General features: G+C 36.2%; 1 protein-coding gene across 12 annotated transcripts in view; it reads left to right on the top strand.

The window, feature by feature from the left end:
• Positions 1-16,015, top strand: part of LOC109091565 (rap1 GTPase-activating protein 1-like) — a 68,186-nt gene that overhangs the window by 36,128 nt on the left and 16,043 nt on the right. For 3 of the 12 annotated variants that reach the window (XM_042726456.1, XM_042726458.1, XM_042726455.1), the window contains exon 1: positions 15,323-15,355. In XM_042726456.1, the coding sequence (XP_042582390.1) occupies positions 15,338-15,355 (18 nt within the window). In that variant the 5' untranslated portion in view covers positions 15,323-15,337. Of the gene's footprint in view, positions 1-2,063; positions 2,473-4,207; positions 4,308-8,980; positions 9,078-15,322; positions 15,356-16,015 lie in introns of those variants that run through there. The other 9 variants (XM_042726457.1, XM_042726454.1, XM_042726452.1 and 6 more) reach the window with 8 other exon arrangements.

The following is a 16,015-nucleotide window of genomic DNA, read 5'->3' as shown; positions in this document are numbered from 1 at the left end:
GAAAGAGGTTATTAAAATGCCTGTTTAAGGTGCCATTGAAAATCGTTCTCTGCTATGTGGTGCCCGTGGAGCTCTTGAAAGCATATTTCCTCAAGTCTGGAAAGTGCGAGAGCAGACTGGAACTTTATTTGGGTGGAGTTTACAATGTAACAGATCAATTACATTTCAATTTCTTACTGTACTGCAGAGTCTAAAATTGTAGGAAGACATGGGAATTGGTTAGACAGATGAGAAAAAGCTGTTCATCTATGATAATTTTGGATGGCTTATTGGGTTATGTTAGAAATAACCCATCTATCACTACTCTGAATCCTGCATTATAGAAATTCTCAATATGTAATTATGAGATATGAAGTCATAGTATTTAGTATCTGTAAACATGAAGAGCTAGAGGTTTGGGTCTGTGAGATTGTGATGTATTCCCTGAAGAGGGCAAATGGAGGATGTGGATCACCACACAGGAAGTAAAGCTCAGCTCAACAGGTGCTTGAACAGCAGTGATTGGATGTTGTCTTCAGGATGCTGGCCTTCATTTCACCCTGGAAACTCGATTGAATGTGTTGTTCCCCCCCTACTGTTTTTCACCCTGTTGTTTTTCCCCTATCTGTCTGTGTTTGTTCAACTTGCCTTTTAATTCTTTGTCGTTTTGTTGATTTTGGTAACTTTATTATTGGTGTTCTGCTAAATAAATAAATAAATTTACAAACAAATAAAATGACTGAATCTGTTATCAAATTATTAACATAATATTATATAATATAAAATGATAGAATAGAATATTCTATAATGTAAATAAATACATTTTTGAATTGATAAATATATTTCCTATGTATACTACAAATATAAATATATAACTTTTGACTTAATCTATATTTAATTTAATATATATTATTTATTTTATTTAGTTTTTATTAATATATAGTATACATTTTATATTTAATTATTTTTTATGGAATTTTTCAAAATGAAACTATTTTATATATGTATCATATGCATATGAACTGTATCTTTCTGTCTCTATATCTATCCATTTATGAATTCTTTTTGTACAGCCCTATTAAAATGCAATTTTCCAAATGCAATTTTCATTCAGACTGTGTTTTTGGTGTAAAACTGGTCAGGTGAGAAAACAGGCTGTGAGGGTCTCCACCCACCGGTGTTACCTGAGAACCCAGTCTGGGTTAAACTGAAAGGGATTTTCAGCTGAAAAGATTTTTATTGACTGTTTTAGCTTTAGTATTTCTTCTTATGATTATTATTTCTGGATGTAGCAAAAGATACAGATTAACAGCATTTGCTAGTTGGATTTTTTAAATTTATTTATTTTTTAGTCTGAGAGTGATTGAGAGGTGGGAGGTTTGAATGGGAGTTTGAAAATAGACCTGAATTTTGTCAGTTTTATTTCTGAAAAAATTCCCATGACACCAGAGTCAGCCGAGAGCTTGGATGGTATTGTGTGTCTAAGATCAGACAGTGTGTTTTGAAGCACTGTTGTCAGTGAATATTCATTTCATCCATGCATACAGGGAAAACACAGTCAAGATATCTGAAAGCAGACAAATATAACACTCTTTACAGAATATGTTTTCTATTTATTTGCCTATTCATTTGCATAAATTAATTATACAAACACATTTGGTATGTTATTAGTGTGTGTGTATTGTGCACAGCTTGTCTCAACAACAGTTGCAAAGAAGTTCTGATTAATTTTTAGCATGATGGGGTGTTCTGGGTGGTTGCTAGGGAGTTGCTAAGTGGTTGTTCACTGACCCATGTCAAAATAGCACACCAAAAAATATCTAGATACTTGATTGCTCAGGTCCATTTTTGATTGATCCAATAGGACTGGATGTATCTCTTGACATGACAAAAGGAGAACTACACCCAGCTCTTTCATTTCCATGGTCAGTTATTCTAGCCTAGGTTTCCTCAAATCTTGCCCTGCAGGGTCAATCTGCTGCAGAGTTTAGCTACAACCCTGTTCGAACTCACCTACCTGTGATTTTGTAATGATCCTGAAGACATTGATTAGCATGCCCAGGTGTGTTTGATTAGGGTTAGAGCTAAACTCTTCAGGAAAGTGGATCTCGTGGGCTAGATTTGAGGATCCCTGTTCTAGCCCTTGTAGCTGGTTTTGTTTGTTATCCTGAAATCCGTTCTGGACCCTCCTGCTGTGTGCTGAGTACAGACCATTTATGGAGAGAATACTTAAAAACAGGTTTGACTTCTTCACTTCCCCAAGAGCAGGGAGTGAAACTTCAACTGTCTAATAAACACAAAGAACTCAACATTCAGGTGGACGTCTCAAACATGAGTCTCTGTCTACTTGGGTGCGGACAGAAAACTTTAGAGAGAAGAGGCCTGGGCTAATTGCGTGGAGCTGCTGAGAAGCATGTTGGGGAACTCAGTAAATGGGAATGGCAGAAGGCTGAGCCTTTCTGAGTCTGTTCTACGTAAAGTCAACCATCTTTGGTAAGATACAAAGTTATCTGCAAGAACTTTAAATGTTGTGGAATGATTATAGTCCCCAAAGGAAAGTTTTACTGCTGAAGAGCTTGGGGTTCTCAATTATGTTTCATTTAACTTTCTTATCTGGGCACAGTGTTCTAATATACTTGACATTTCTTCTGTAACTCAGAATTTTTACAGAGTTTTCAAAGTTTCAACTTCAGAAGTAAATTCAGAGTGGTTGGAGGAAGTATAATGAACTTGATACTGTAAGTTGTAACGTTGATAGATGTAGACTACTTGACTTCCCAGCATGCGTCACACCATGAATAAATGATACAGATACAGTTGGTTTTATTGCTTGCTGCTTTTATTTATGCTGTCCCTCTGAGTCATTGTAACAAGAAAAGAGAAGAGTGTGCGTGCAGTGTAGATGATTTTCATTGTTACATACTGTACAGTACATTGGTAAGGCAAAAAACTTTTTTTATTTTATTTAAATTTTATTATTTATTATTATTATTATTATTATTATTATTTTTTTGCAATGCAATTCAAGATTATACCGTCACATCTTTCCATACATTTTGTTGGTATTTGTGGTATTGAAATTGGTGGTGAAAATAAAAAGGGTTTAATTTTGTGAGATTTTACCACCCAGTTACTTCTGCTGCATAAAGTGAGGACTGATGGGACTCTGTAGTGACTGTCTCTGTGAGGGATGTTCCCATCTGAGATAGTCATTCGGTTCAGTATGTCTGCAGCTGTGGGAATGGTTCAGGATTGGCAGCAAGTCCGTTTGAGGTAGTTAGAGGGTGGGGTGGGCCAGTTGTAGACTTGACAGATAACATCCCTTTAAAACTACATAAGAAGCTCGAATTACACACATACACATACAGGGAATGTTTTGAGTTCAAAACAAGTTAAGCTCTATTGGCAGTATCTGTGACATGCTGTCAGTTACCACAGAAAATAATTGGACTTGTCAGAAGTTGCATTTGTAGTACAGCATTTACATTGGAAATCAATAGGACAAGGCATTTTAAAAGCAAAAAAGTGAAGATGGTATTTTTAATTTGTGTTTAAAGTAATTTGCCCTTATAAAAATGTGTTGTTATAGCTGTTAGGTTGTCTAAATTGTTCTTTTAGGTAGATAAACCTCTACTTAAATTTATTTCTGATCAGATCATGAACATTTGAGAACTGAATCAACAGATTAATTAAAAGATCTTATTCAAAAGAAGGATTTGGTCAGGATTTGAATCTACCAAGACTTTGAATTGAATGTAATTTTTTGGCACTAATGACACTATGGCACTAAAGCCTGAGACTCCAGTCAAGGTAATTGCATGGAAAATTTGCTGTTCTATTCTGTTCTGTTCTATTCTTTTGTGTTCCACAGACAAAAATTATTTATGTTTGTATCGACTTGAAGAGTGAGTAACTGAATTGCCAGATTTGGGTGGACTATTCCTTTAGCTAAAAGCACCACTTTCATCAGCAGGATGTATCGGTGGCTGTGAGGATATAGAAATATTGGCACGAGTAAGAACAATTGGCAAAATGGCAAAACGGGTCCGATAAAGGGATGCAGAAACCTCAAACTGGTTCAGAAGTAATAGATTTTGGGCTGATAACCCAAAAAAAGGCAAGAGAGGAGAGGAGTGACTCATAAAATGGTGTGAGAGGCCAGGGGGAGGGAAAGAAACAGAAAGAGTTGGGAGGATGAGAGAGAGAGAGGGAGAGAGAGAGGGAGGGAGCAATAGGAAAACCAGAGCTCTGTCTATCACCTGCCCATTTGGTTTAGAGCTGCAGAACAGATTGCTCAGCGCTGATTTGTCGTCTGTGCATGTGTACAAGTAAGTAATGCGTCGCTCTCTCTTTGTCTCTGTCACTCCATCATAAGATCATCTGTCTTCTGCTGGTGTGGAGCTCAGGTGGTCATAGTGGGAAGCAGTCAGCTGAAGAAGTGTCAGACAGTATTAGTGGAGCAGGTTGTGATGAAGATGAGTGAGCCGTGTGTGGGCTTGTTTCGGGGGCATGGTGTTGTTTTTGGTAGCGGTGCAACGATACCTTTTTTTGGTAACTGTGTAATGATTTCTTTCAATGTTGGTTAAAGATATTTGTTATTTAGATTTGAGTGAGTTTAGTATATTAACTCCATTATTTATAGCAGCAAATGCAGAATGCTATAGTTGCACTAAAAACGTCATCTGCATCTCTAGTTTTTGCATGTTAGTGATTTAGTAAATCATATGGATTTCACTCGTGGTTACCTCATAGTTCACACTTACCCCAGGTCATAGGATTGAGTTTAACTTGTGTTTTGTGCATTTTTGCAAATTGCAGAGAAATGAACATAAAGCATTTGTCAGGTAATCTATTTATCTATATAATGTTTATGCATGATTTTATCTTAATGCACACTCTGTTCTGTAGTTCTGTGCTAGTGTCAGATAGCTTATTGCTAATTCATGTAAACACAGTCAAATTCATTTGTATTAGCAGGTGCACCGAACAGACCCAGGGAGCAGCGCTGTTTTGCATTTTCTGTATGAATCCTGTAACTCTTTCTGCCTCCAGGTTTTCCTGAGCCTTTCCTAACCCTTGCCCAATGTAGGTCTTAAAGGGGTCTTATTTTACCTTTTTAAAATAATAAAATTTCTATATAAGTGTTTTTGTTGCACAGTTGATGGAGCATAGCACTAACAACATGCTAAGGAAATTTTAGTTTTACACAAGTAAGTTTAAATTCATGCTACCCATCAGAAGTTGATTGTGGTCGGTATGATTTGTGTGTGTGTTTTGAAAGAAATCCCCTTACCAAGGCTGATTTAATAAAATAAAAAAATGTTATATTGTGAAATATTACTACAATTTAAAATAGCTGTTTTCTGTTTTAAAATGTCACTTATTCCAGATTTTTTCAGCAGCCATTCTAGTGTCACATCTTCCTCCTGTTTTTGCTACTGTACCTTTTAAGAATGTAATGTAAATGCACTTTCTTATGATTTGCTAAAATAGGTGACACTTATGGGTTGCAGATTTACTATCAGATGCAGAGACATCTTTCCTAATGTGCTTTGAACGGTAACGCAGAGCTGTAGGTGCTACACACAGATAGGAACAGCACAGTGTAGGTGAACATTTGTGGAATCCAGATGGATCAGAAAATGAAATGATAATTGCATTTGTACAGTAAATAGTTTTAGAGCTGACTGGTGTAATGTTTTTCTTCAAATGCAAAATAAATACAAACACTCGCCGTCTCTACGGATATTTCGCTGGCATTAAGTGTTTTGTATCAGCCTCTTGTGCCACATCTCAGTCAAGCTTGGCTTATGTGCTGTGACAAATCAACAGCTTGTACCGCTGTCAAAACTCCTCGATGACTTCAGGGGCTTTTCAGCACATAACCTGCCATCAGGCTAATGAAGAGAGTCAGCTCTAGAGGTAAAGATCTAACAAAACAATGTTGTGCCTTTGGTGACAGGACATGATGTTGCTGGCATCTGACATCCTTTTCAAGATGCATCTCAGCCACTTACAACTGAAATAGCTTTTTGTGCTGCTCTCTAAGGACCTGTCCACACGAACGCGGGTATTTTCAAAACCGCAGCTTTTTCTATGCGGTTTGGTCATTCGTCCACATGCAAACGCAGCACCAGGTCACTGGAACCGAACGTTTTTGAAAACTCCTGCCAGGGTGAAGATTTTCAAAAACTCTGTTTGCAGTGTTATAGTGTAGACAGCGAAACCGGAGATTTTGTCTTGTGATGTGTGAGAATGTCGCTGTTATCTCCACCTGCTGGAAACTGTTTCAGGCTTCTGATTGGCCAACATGGTTTTACGGTTGAGATTATATCACCACCTGTTGGTTTGGCATGCTCTTGACAGTGCTTCATAGAATGCGTTTGTGTTTTCATGTGGACGAGATTTTTTTTTTTTTTTTTTTTTTTTTTTTTTAGAAGGGAGAAAATGCTTTTTATAAGTGTACGTGTGGATGTGGTATGGTGTGATCTGTTTTTTTTTTTTTTTAATAGTATGCAAATTGTCACTTTTCTGTGCAGCATAAGCCAATGCTTCACAGTTCTCCTTAGTTGGATGTCATGTGGTCCTCACATAGTCTTGTGATCTTCTGTGACCTCTACACATTAGAGGTTCAGACCTTCAAGTAAGTGTCACACACTGTAGCCAAAACAATGAATAGCATCACAAATTCTTGTCCACATTGCAGCATGTTTTGGTCAAAAACACCTCTTTGGGCTGATAAATAATTTTTTTTTTTTTTTTTTTTAGCATTTAATCAATAATGTTCTACTGAATCCCTCAACACTCTCAAATATAAATGGTCTTTTTTGGCATTTATAGGCTCTTTCGCACCACATAGTTCTAGGAACTAGCCAGCATGGTGGTTCCTCTGGCCATTTTCCTGGTTGCATTTTGCACGGCTTTATTCGCGGCATTTACAAACGTCAACATTTGGTGAATGGAGGACGTCATTGAAAGAGCATGAAAATCTGACTAAATCTCATACTTAGTGTTGCAGTGTTAGGACGTCATTGAAAGAGCATGATTTTTTTTTTTTTTTTTTTTATTTTATTTTTTTAATGCCGGTGTTTCGTATGCCTTTGGTCAATCAGTATACACCTACACCACTGGTAGTTCTTATAGAACTGTTTTAGCCTCTATTCTGATGTAGGAGCTAATTTGGTTATCTCAAATGGAGTTCCTAGTTCCTGCTGTGCGGTCGCGCCAAAGAGCGGGTGCTTCCGCCAATAGTTCTAGGAACTATGAAAAGGTTCCTCTGGTGTGAAAGCCCCTTATGGTTCCATGAAGAACATTTAACGCTCATGGAACTTTTCCATTCCACAAAACGCTCTTTGTAGTGGAAAAAGGTTTCTATAGAAAAAATGATTCTAAGAACTGTTCACTGAATGGTTCTTCTGTGGCATTGTTGTGAAAGCTCCCACCTTTATTTTAGTGTACTGAATGCCTCAAACTACTATTATATGATGTATCTGTAACTATAAACCCTGTCTTTCATAGATTCACTGCCAAGAAAGTTGCAAATCATGCCAAAATGCCACGAATCCAGTCACTAGTTCCTACTCAAAAGTGATTATTGCACTCTAAAAAACACTGGGTTAAAAACAACCCAGTTTGGATTGTTATTAACCCAAGGGCCGGGTAAATATAGGACAGAACCCATCTTGGGTTAATTTTACCCAGCAAACTGGGTTGATATTTAACCCAGCATAATGGGTTGATTTAACCCAGCTATTGTTTATTAATTTTTACTATATTACTAGCTTATTTTTTTTACTTCATACGTTAAATAATGTTTACAGATATGCCACACAACCACTGGTTTGCATGATAACTTCCTTTATTTTCCTTTATGATTTACAGCATTGTTTATCGTTTTTAATAGGCTATACATATTGCCCATATTTAAACTTGACAAAAGTATAAATTAAATGTTAAACAGAAGTAATTTACGTGTTATTAACCAGTCTCTGTTATTCTGTTTCCACCATAACTGGAAAACACAAAAACTACCCAAACACTGAAAAAATAACCCAAAAAAGGCTCAACCCAGCATTTGGGTTAAAAAAAAAATAACCCAGGATTTTTTAGAGTGTGTGTGGTAGAAGGGGACTTTAAAAAAAAAAAAAACCTGCCCACGTTGACTCCTGGAAATTGTGTAAGTCAGCCAATAACATTGGAGCTTGCTGTTTTGAGACTATCTTGCCACTTTTGTGTGCAATATCCGACAGAAAGTGCCTGAATGATATGCAGGCTTGCCACCTGAAGGTCGCCCTTCAGAGGTCATCTCTCATTGAAAATGCTTTTCAATGCTTTCAAGCTGTTTATTTCAGGTGTGTTAGACCAAACATCAAATTTCAAAGTCACTGTTATATTTATGATCCTGTTTTGCTATTAACTGTAGAGCCATCTCATGCAAAATCCAGTGTAATAATAAAATAATAATCTGGTTTCAGTCATGAATAGATCAGGATGAATAGATAATTATCAGCCCATAAAACAAAGCACTAAAAACCATTATGTGCCTTTAGACAGACATTCATATGTGTCCAGACTGGCATGGAGGAACAGATTGTGTGCCAAATAGCAGGGGAGATGTAATTGATTTAGGATCGGCTGTTAAAAGTGACGTGAGCTGAGTGCAGTCGATGTGATGTGAAATAATGTGTTTGAACTGAGGCACTGGCTTGAGTCAAATTACAGGCCAGTGGAGGGAGGGAACAAAACCTGATGGCTTGATTCTACTCCATGCAGTGTGTGTCACACTCTGCATTCACATACACAGACACACCTGTGGCTTTTTCAGCTGATTGTATTGCATACTAACTAATTTCCTTCTCGGCTGGAGCAGTCTGTGATGCTGAGCATTTCTAATTTGATCTTCAGAAGAACACTTTTACCAAATGTACCAATGTGAATGATCTGATTGCCTCGAGTTGTTAATGCTCCTGCTTTAGTTCTGAGGATTTTTGTTTGTCCACAGGAAACAAGATGGCAGAATCCCGCGAATATCTGACCCGTTAGAACGTCCTGGTCTGGTCAAGTTCTTTCCATCATCACCTGCTCCGACTCTTCTAAAGGTTTGGCAGGTTTTAACATTTCACTCCTGTCCTCTAATCATGTTATATTCCAGCAGAGCCTTGGGTTCAGTCGGAGAAGTGGAAGGAATATCAAACGACTGCCTTCTTTCATTTATTTCTTCCTGCTGTTCACCTGTCGTTTCCTTTTTCTTGTGACAACCATCTATTACAAATAGATGAGCTGCTTCTTTTTGTGTGTGCATACTACATATAACCTATTTTTCTTTTCATAATTTTGTTGATTTCTGTGGAAGACTTGATCTTTGGAGTGTCAAAAAATAAAAGGATGAAATCAGTCATCTAATTATTAATTTAAAATAAAAAATGTACAATACCGTTTGTATTTTTAAAAAGAAATTAATACTTTTTATTCAGCAAGGATGCAATTAACTATTTAAAAGTGACAGTAAAGACTATTGTAAGATTTATTTTTCAAATAAATGCTGTTCCTTTGTTGAACTTTGTGTTCATCAAACAATCCTGAAAAAATGTATCATGGTTTCCACAAAATTTAACCAGCACAAAGGTTTTCACATCAGCATATTAGAATGATTTCTGAAGGATCAACACTGAAGCCTAGAGTAATGATGCTGAAAATTCAGCTTTGCCGTCACTGGAATAAATAACATTTTAAAATATATTTCAAAAATAAATAGTTCAATAATATTTCACAGTATTGGTATTTTTACTTTTTTTTTTTTTTTTCAAGACTTCTTTCAAAAACATTAAAAATCTTACAGAGCCAAAATTTTTGAATGGTATTGTAAATAATCACTTTTCAAATTGACAAATATACACTTGGCATACTACAAACACAAATGTATAACTTTTGACTAGATGTTATTTACTTTTTTTTTTTTTTTTTTTTTTTTTCAATTACATTTTTGTTGGTAGCCATAATATGTCAAAGGGATGTGTTTAAAATAAATTGAAAGTTGGGTGGTTTAACACAAAGAATTATCTGTGGCAAATAGATGGAAACAGTATTATATAAACAGTATTATATGTATGAATTAATTTAGACAGTCCTCGCAGTCCTCCACAGAAAGGATTCTTTTGTAATTCATGCCTAATCGGTTGAAGTGTGTCACCAGATAATTCTGCGCTAGCACTCCAAGATTCCCCCTCAAGGACCAACATCCAAGTTTAACTTCAGAAATTATCCTTTGTTGAGGAGCGGAATGCTAATTTGATCTAAAAAGAAATCAAAGCTCCTCCAGGCATCAAGATCTCCCGATGAACTGCAAATTAAAGCACTTCAGTCGCTTAGTGTGAGCTGACCTGGTGGTGGTCCATTAGGGATCATTCAGGGAGGCTTTAAATGTATTTTTGAGGAGGTTCAGCCTCTCTTGTCTCCACTGACGGACCCCCACTGAGCAGAACCTCAAAAAGTACTGCTCTTTTTGTCATTTAATATCAAATGTTAAATAAGTCTTTAGCAAGTTTTATTATCTGAAGATGGACCGTTGCTAGCTCTTCTCCAGGGATACCTCTTGCCCTCATTTAACACCCAAGTGCTTTTTTTAATTGAACCCATCTGTGTCTCTGAGCAGCTCTGAGAGCCATTAGCACAAGGGCTTCTGGGAACCAGGAGGACTTAAGTTGTCCGTGTTTAGGGATGTTCTAGAATCATTAGTGTCTCAATGGCATTGTGAGAGGTTGAATAAGATTAGCTCAGTCTAGATTGTGTAATTAAGCATTTATGTATTTCACTAAGAGTCTCATAATGCAAGATACTTATACAATCAGCTCAGCATCTCTGCAGAGCCACACTGGGATTATAATGGCTGTGAATTTAGTTTTAGCATGATCCAAGTGAAATTGGATTGTAAACAAGTTGCCTTAGCATGCATTTTTTAATTTTAGTTTATTACCTGTGGATTATGGACTTTGCATTAGGGTTTTGTTGTATTCCCTAACTACTTATAGTAAGCAAGGTTGTATAATGCAAATTGCATGGTTTTTATTGTACACATGCTTTCCACATTAATTATACAACTCTATACTATAAGACAACAGTTTTCTCATTTCTCTGTTTTTATTTGTCCTACCTAATTTTATGAGGAACATCTCAGACAAAGTTGACACTGAAATGAAAATAGATCTGAAAAGGTCTCGGCGACCGATGAGAATTTGTCTTTCCCTCTGGGAACAGGCATTACATAGAAACCTGCCTCAGAGGAATCAAATTCTAGGTTTCTCATACCAATGCCTTCCAGAGTCTGTAAACACCTTGATCCTGGGAACAGGAGGGAGGATGAGCCAAGATTTAGTGGTTTTGGATGCTACATTAAATTCCCCTGAATCCCAAAGCAATAACAGCGTTACAACAGGATGGTTTTACCACAACACCACCAAGCAACTTTTGTATGAAGATATTAGAAAACATAGAAGTTAATTTTGAATGAGGCTTACATTCAACACTAACCCACCTAACTCTGCTTTGGTTGCACATTATTCACATTTATTGCCATTTTCGAAGCTGTTTACTGTCATATTGCCTTAAAACATTCTCACATTAAGGTTATTACACAGCCAGCCTGCCTATGACACATGCTTTTGTAGTATTTCTGTAATATGGTGTTGGCAAATGCATTAGTTGTGCAACGTGGCCGTAATGTGACACACAACAGGAAGTCATATTATCTTTCAGCAACTGTGACATTATGTCATCTTACCATTTTACATTTGAGTCTGCTATTTCTCACATGTACACTATAATATAATGGGAAAATTTTGCAGCTATATATTACATTAGATATTTAGAGAATGAAGAGAGAAGCTTGTATATCAATGCATAAACACACAAAATATCACCTGTTATTCTATAGTATTGCTATAACGCTGTAGAGGGGACATCTTAAGGTCACTCGAAGGTCTTTGATTTAGATTTTTTTTTATTTTTTTTTTTTAAGTCATGAGATTTCACAGTCTCGCTTGAGAAAGCATGCAAACCTTCACAAGCCAATCATTTAGGCATTTTCAAGTATCGAAATGAGCCATTTTGACATTTTGATAATTGATTTCTGCAACAGTCTTTTGGATAATTTAATTGTGCAATTTAGTTATCAAAGATACAAGAAACACTTGCATGTCCTTTGGCTGGTGAATCTGAGGAGGCATGTGTGGTTTGAATGGGCATGACGCTTCTGGGCTCACACACACACATCCACATGTCACCTACAGTACCAGTGATTTTGTTCATTAGAGGCTGTTTCGTATGGCATGCTTGACTAGAATAGGGGAAGTTGTAGCAGATTGAGGAAGCTATATGCTATTTTCTTACATTCCCCGCTGCTTTTCTCATGAGCAGAACATATGAAGATTGAGAGAGAGAGTGTTTCGTTGCCGGTCACAGTCGTGTCTCTAAGGGTTCAGCTGATTTAATTGACTTCATCATGTCTAAGAGTATGTACAGGTTTCGCCTTCCAGCACTCGCTGCCATGCACCACCGCAGGCGCTTCAGTGATGTAAGTAGACTTAATGTATGAAAGTGTGAGGAAAAATCGATCATAGTGAAATGTGCGAGTTTGTGTTTATATAGAAAGGCCAAATGTTAGACTGTAGGCATAATGTATTGGTGTAATGAGTAATTGCGTTTCTTTTTACTGTAACGTGTGCTGATGTTTTACTTTTTCATTTTTAATTATCATTATCGAGTATGCTCATTGATTTTTTTCCTCTCTTGATGTAATTCAGTAATGAGAATCATGCTGTCTGATATTATGATTATGTATAAATACTTGACAGTTTGATATTAGTGTATTTACAGGAGAATGTTTTGTTGCATTATGGTAATGCAAATTTGGGAGAAAATTGTCATGAAAATGTGAATTTAAATTTCAGTTATTGACCTTGTTTCAAAGATAATTGTAGATTTGAATTAGGATGATCATATATTGATCTGTGGGTTTTGAGTCATACATACTTTCACAGGATCTGTACAAAGTGTACTGTGCACGTTTGTGATGCAATAGTGTTTTATACGATGTCTTAGTTGAGAAAGAATTCTCACGCTTATACTGAGAAATCTCAAATTCGCTGCTTGGTTGATTCATAACAATTTGTGAAAGGAATTTAGGAAATAGTATTTCTGTGAAGTGTACATTAGCTGCATGTGAGAACCAAGTGTCCCCACAATGATAGAAGAACTTGAAATGACCTATATAATGGGACCTCCAGACAGTTAATCAAATAAGGAGTCTTGTCTTAATTAAAATCTAAAAATGCACTTAGTTTCCCGAAATGGTTAGGTTTAGGGATAGGCTTTGGGTTATAAAGATATTTAACTGGGTGTACCTTAAACTTTAGGCACTCTTATGTCCCGGGGGTTGATTTATATTTAAACTATCAGATTTTGATTGCATCAAAACTGCCTCAGTAAACCTTTTATCATGTCTTCATCTTTTCTTTTATCATTAATTATATTTGGTATGCCTAGTTTTTTGTGTCCTATACCCATGAAAATCCATCATAATAATTGATGCATTGTAAAAACGGTAATAATCTAAAAAAGTCAATTATTTTTAATGATGATGATGATAATAATAATTGTGTGAAGATATTTTATATATACCTTTTAAAAACGGTTTGTTTTAAGAATGCTCTGTAAATGTCAACAGGCCTGAAAGTGTCCATTTGTTAAAGAAACACCCAGTTAGATTAACATAAAAACAAAAGTGAATTGTAAGTCACCAAAAATGTGTGTGTGGTGTTTGTGTTTGATGAATCAGCAAGCCATACGGAGAAACACATTGAAGTTCCAGTTTCAGTACAGCGTTTTGTTACATTGAAGATTTAAGGTACTCTGAACTGTGTGAGTGTGTATTATCTTAGTGCAAGTTCACTGTGTATGTAAAATTTCTTGTTGAGAAAAATCAGTTACCGGCAAGGATTTTGCAGAGTCCTACCTGACTCTGCAGTCTTATCAGCATTAAACATTAAAAATGGTGCTGCATTCTGACAAACTAGATTTTTTTTTTCTTTCTTTTTAGTAGTGTTTGCCTTTGCAAAATTTGCTGCCAGGTTGCCAGGGTGTTGTTATGTGTTTGCAGGGGTGTTCTGATTGGCTGTGATGTTGCTGTAAGGTTACAGTGGTGTTCTGATTGGCTTTGATGTTGCTATGTTGTTGCTAGGTCATTGTTAGATAGTTGTGTTCTTATTGGCTGTGGTGTTGCTGTGAGGTTGTTAGGACGTTGTTAGATGGTTGTAGGTATGTTCTGTTGCCAAGAGGTTGCCAGGTGGCTGTTGTTGCTACAGTATGTTATGTTATCCCACCTTCAACATACAATATTCATTTTTAACTTAATTTTATCATCTGCCAGGGAAAACCAATTGACTTAGAAAGTTAGGGATGAGTTACGTTTAATATTTAGGGTTATATGTGACCTTGGATCACAAAACCAGTCATAAGTGTCAATTTTTTGAAATTGAGATTTATACATACATAAATAAGCTTTCCATTGGTGTGTGGTTTGTTAGGATAGGACTATATTCGGAAGAGATACAACTTTGTAAATGGAATCTGAGGGTGCAAAAAATAAAAATAAAATCGCCTTTAAAGTTGTCCAAATGAAGTTCTTAGCAATGCATTTTACTAATCAAAAATTAAGTTTTGATATATTTATGGTAGGACATATACAAAATATCCTCATGGAACATGATCTTTACTTTAATATACTAATGATTTTTGGCATAAAAGAAAATGTGTAGTTTTGAAACATACAATGTATTGTTGGCTATTGCTACAAATACACCCATGCGACTTAAGACTGTTTTTGTGATTCAGGGTAACATATTTAAATGCAAAGCCTTGACAAACATGCTAATAAGCAGGCAGTGATTTTTGAACAACATTCCCTTTAATTCATATACGTTCTTATGCTGGTATATTTTGAGCTGTGGGCTCAATGATATTACACCGCAGCTGTAGCTTGTCAGGTCACATCCTTCATACGCACAGCTGCTCTGTCTCCGTGCTAAATTATGCTGTTTCACAGTCTTCATCTCCCATTGAGATGAACCGTATGATAGGGAGGAAGGACATCTGGTAGTCTGATGCACTGTTGATCGTAGGATCAAGGCAGGGAGCTCCGTCCATTACTGCAAATCCACTGTCACTGAGAGAGCCGAGAGTCCTTCTCATGTCAAGTGGACTCGCAGACTGTCAGATCTCACTCTTTCTCATTGTGTTCATCCTCCTCTCTCTCCCCCCTCTTTTATGTGTTCCTCCTGGTTCTCAGACATCAGATATATTTGCAATGATAGAGCGAATGCAGGTGAGAAGTCCACATTTTTATCTGGTTTTGAGTTTGTTGCTTTTCCTGCAATCTCTCACTTTTTATGACCTCTGACCTTTCTTAATCTGCAATATGGTGACACCTTACCAGTCTTTGCCTATTACTGTCATCTGTCATCTATAATTAAGGTTCTCTCTTAATACGTCACTCATTCACTTTAAAATGTATATATGTAGCTTGAGCTCTTGTCATTCTTGAAAACAGTGTTAGAAATAGTCTATGCAAGTACGCAAACACGTGGTCCGTACATTTTAATGTCCGTTCAACCTAGTGATCCATCATAATTTGAACACGAAGAGCATTTAATGCTTCTGACCATTTTAAATTAAACTCTTATGAAGTAGTAGTTTTTAAAAATAAATATGTATTTCTTACTAGTTTTGTTTGCATTTTCCAAACATTCTTTCCAAAACTGACAAGTTGTTTTTTTTTTTTTTTTTTTTTTTTTTTTACATTTAAGCAAGATAAAGGCTGTAACAAACCTAAAGGGGGTGATTTAATTATATATTAATTTATATTAAATACATTTTAAGTAAATTTATGCCAATGTCCGTTATTGCTTTAGAAGCTTAAATACTTGCATAGAATATGTTTCAGGCCTAATTGTCTCTATGTGTAATGTCTGTATTTAAATTGTTG

The sequence above is a fragment of the Cyprinus carpio genome, chromosome B6, assembly GCF_018340385.1.
Source record: "Cyprinus carpio isolate SPL01 chromosome B6, ASM1834038v1, whole genome shotgun sequence".
NCBI classification, from domain to species: Eukaryota; Metazoa; Chordata; class Actinopteri; order Cypriniformes; family Cyprinidae; genus Cyprinus; species Cyprinus carpio.
This window is presented reverse-complemented; position numbering and strand designations above follow the sequence as displayed.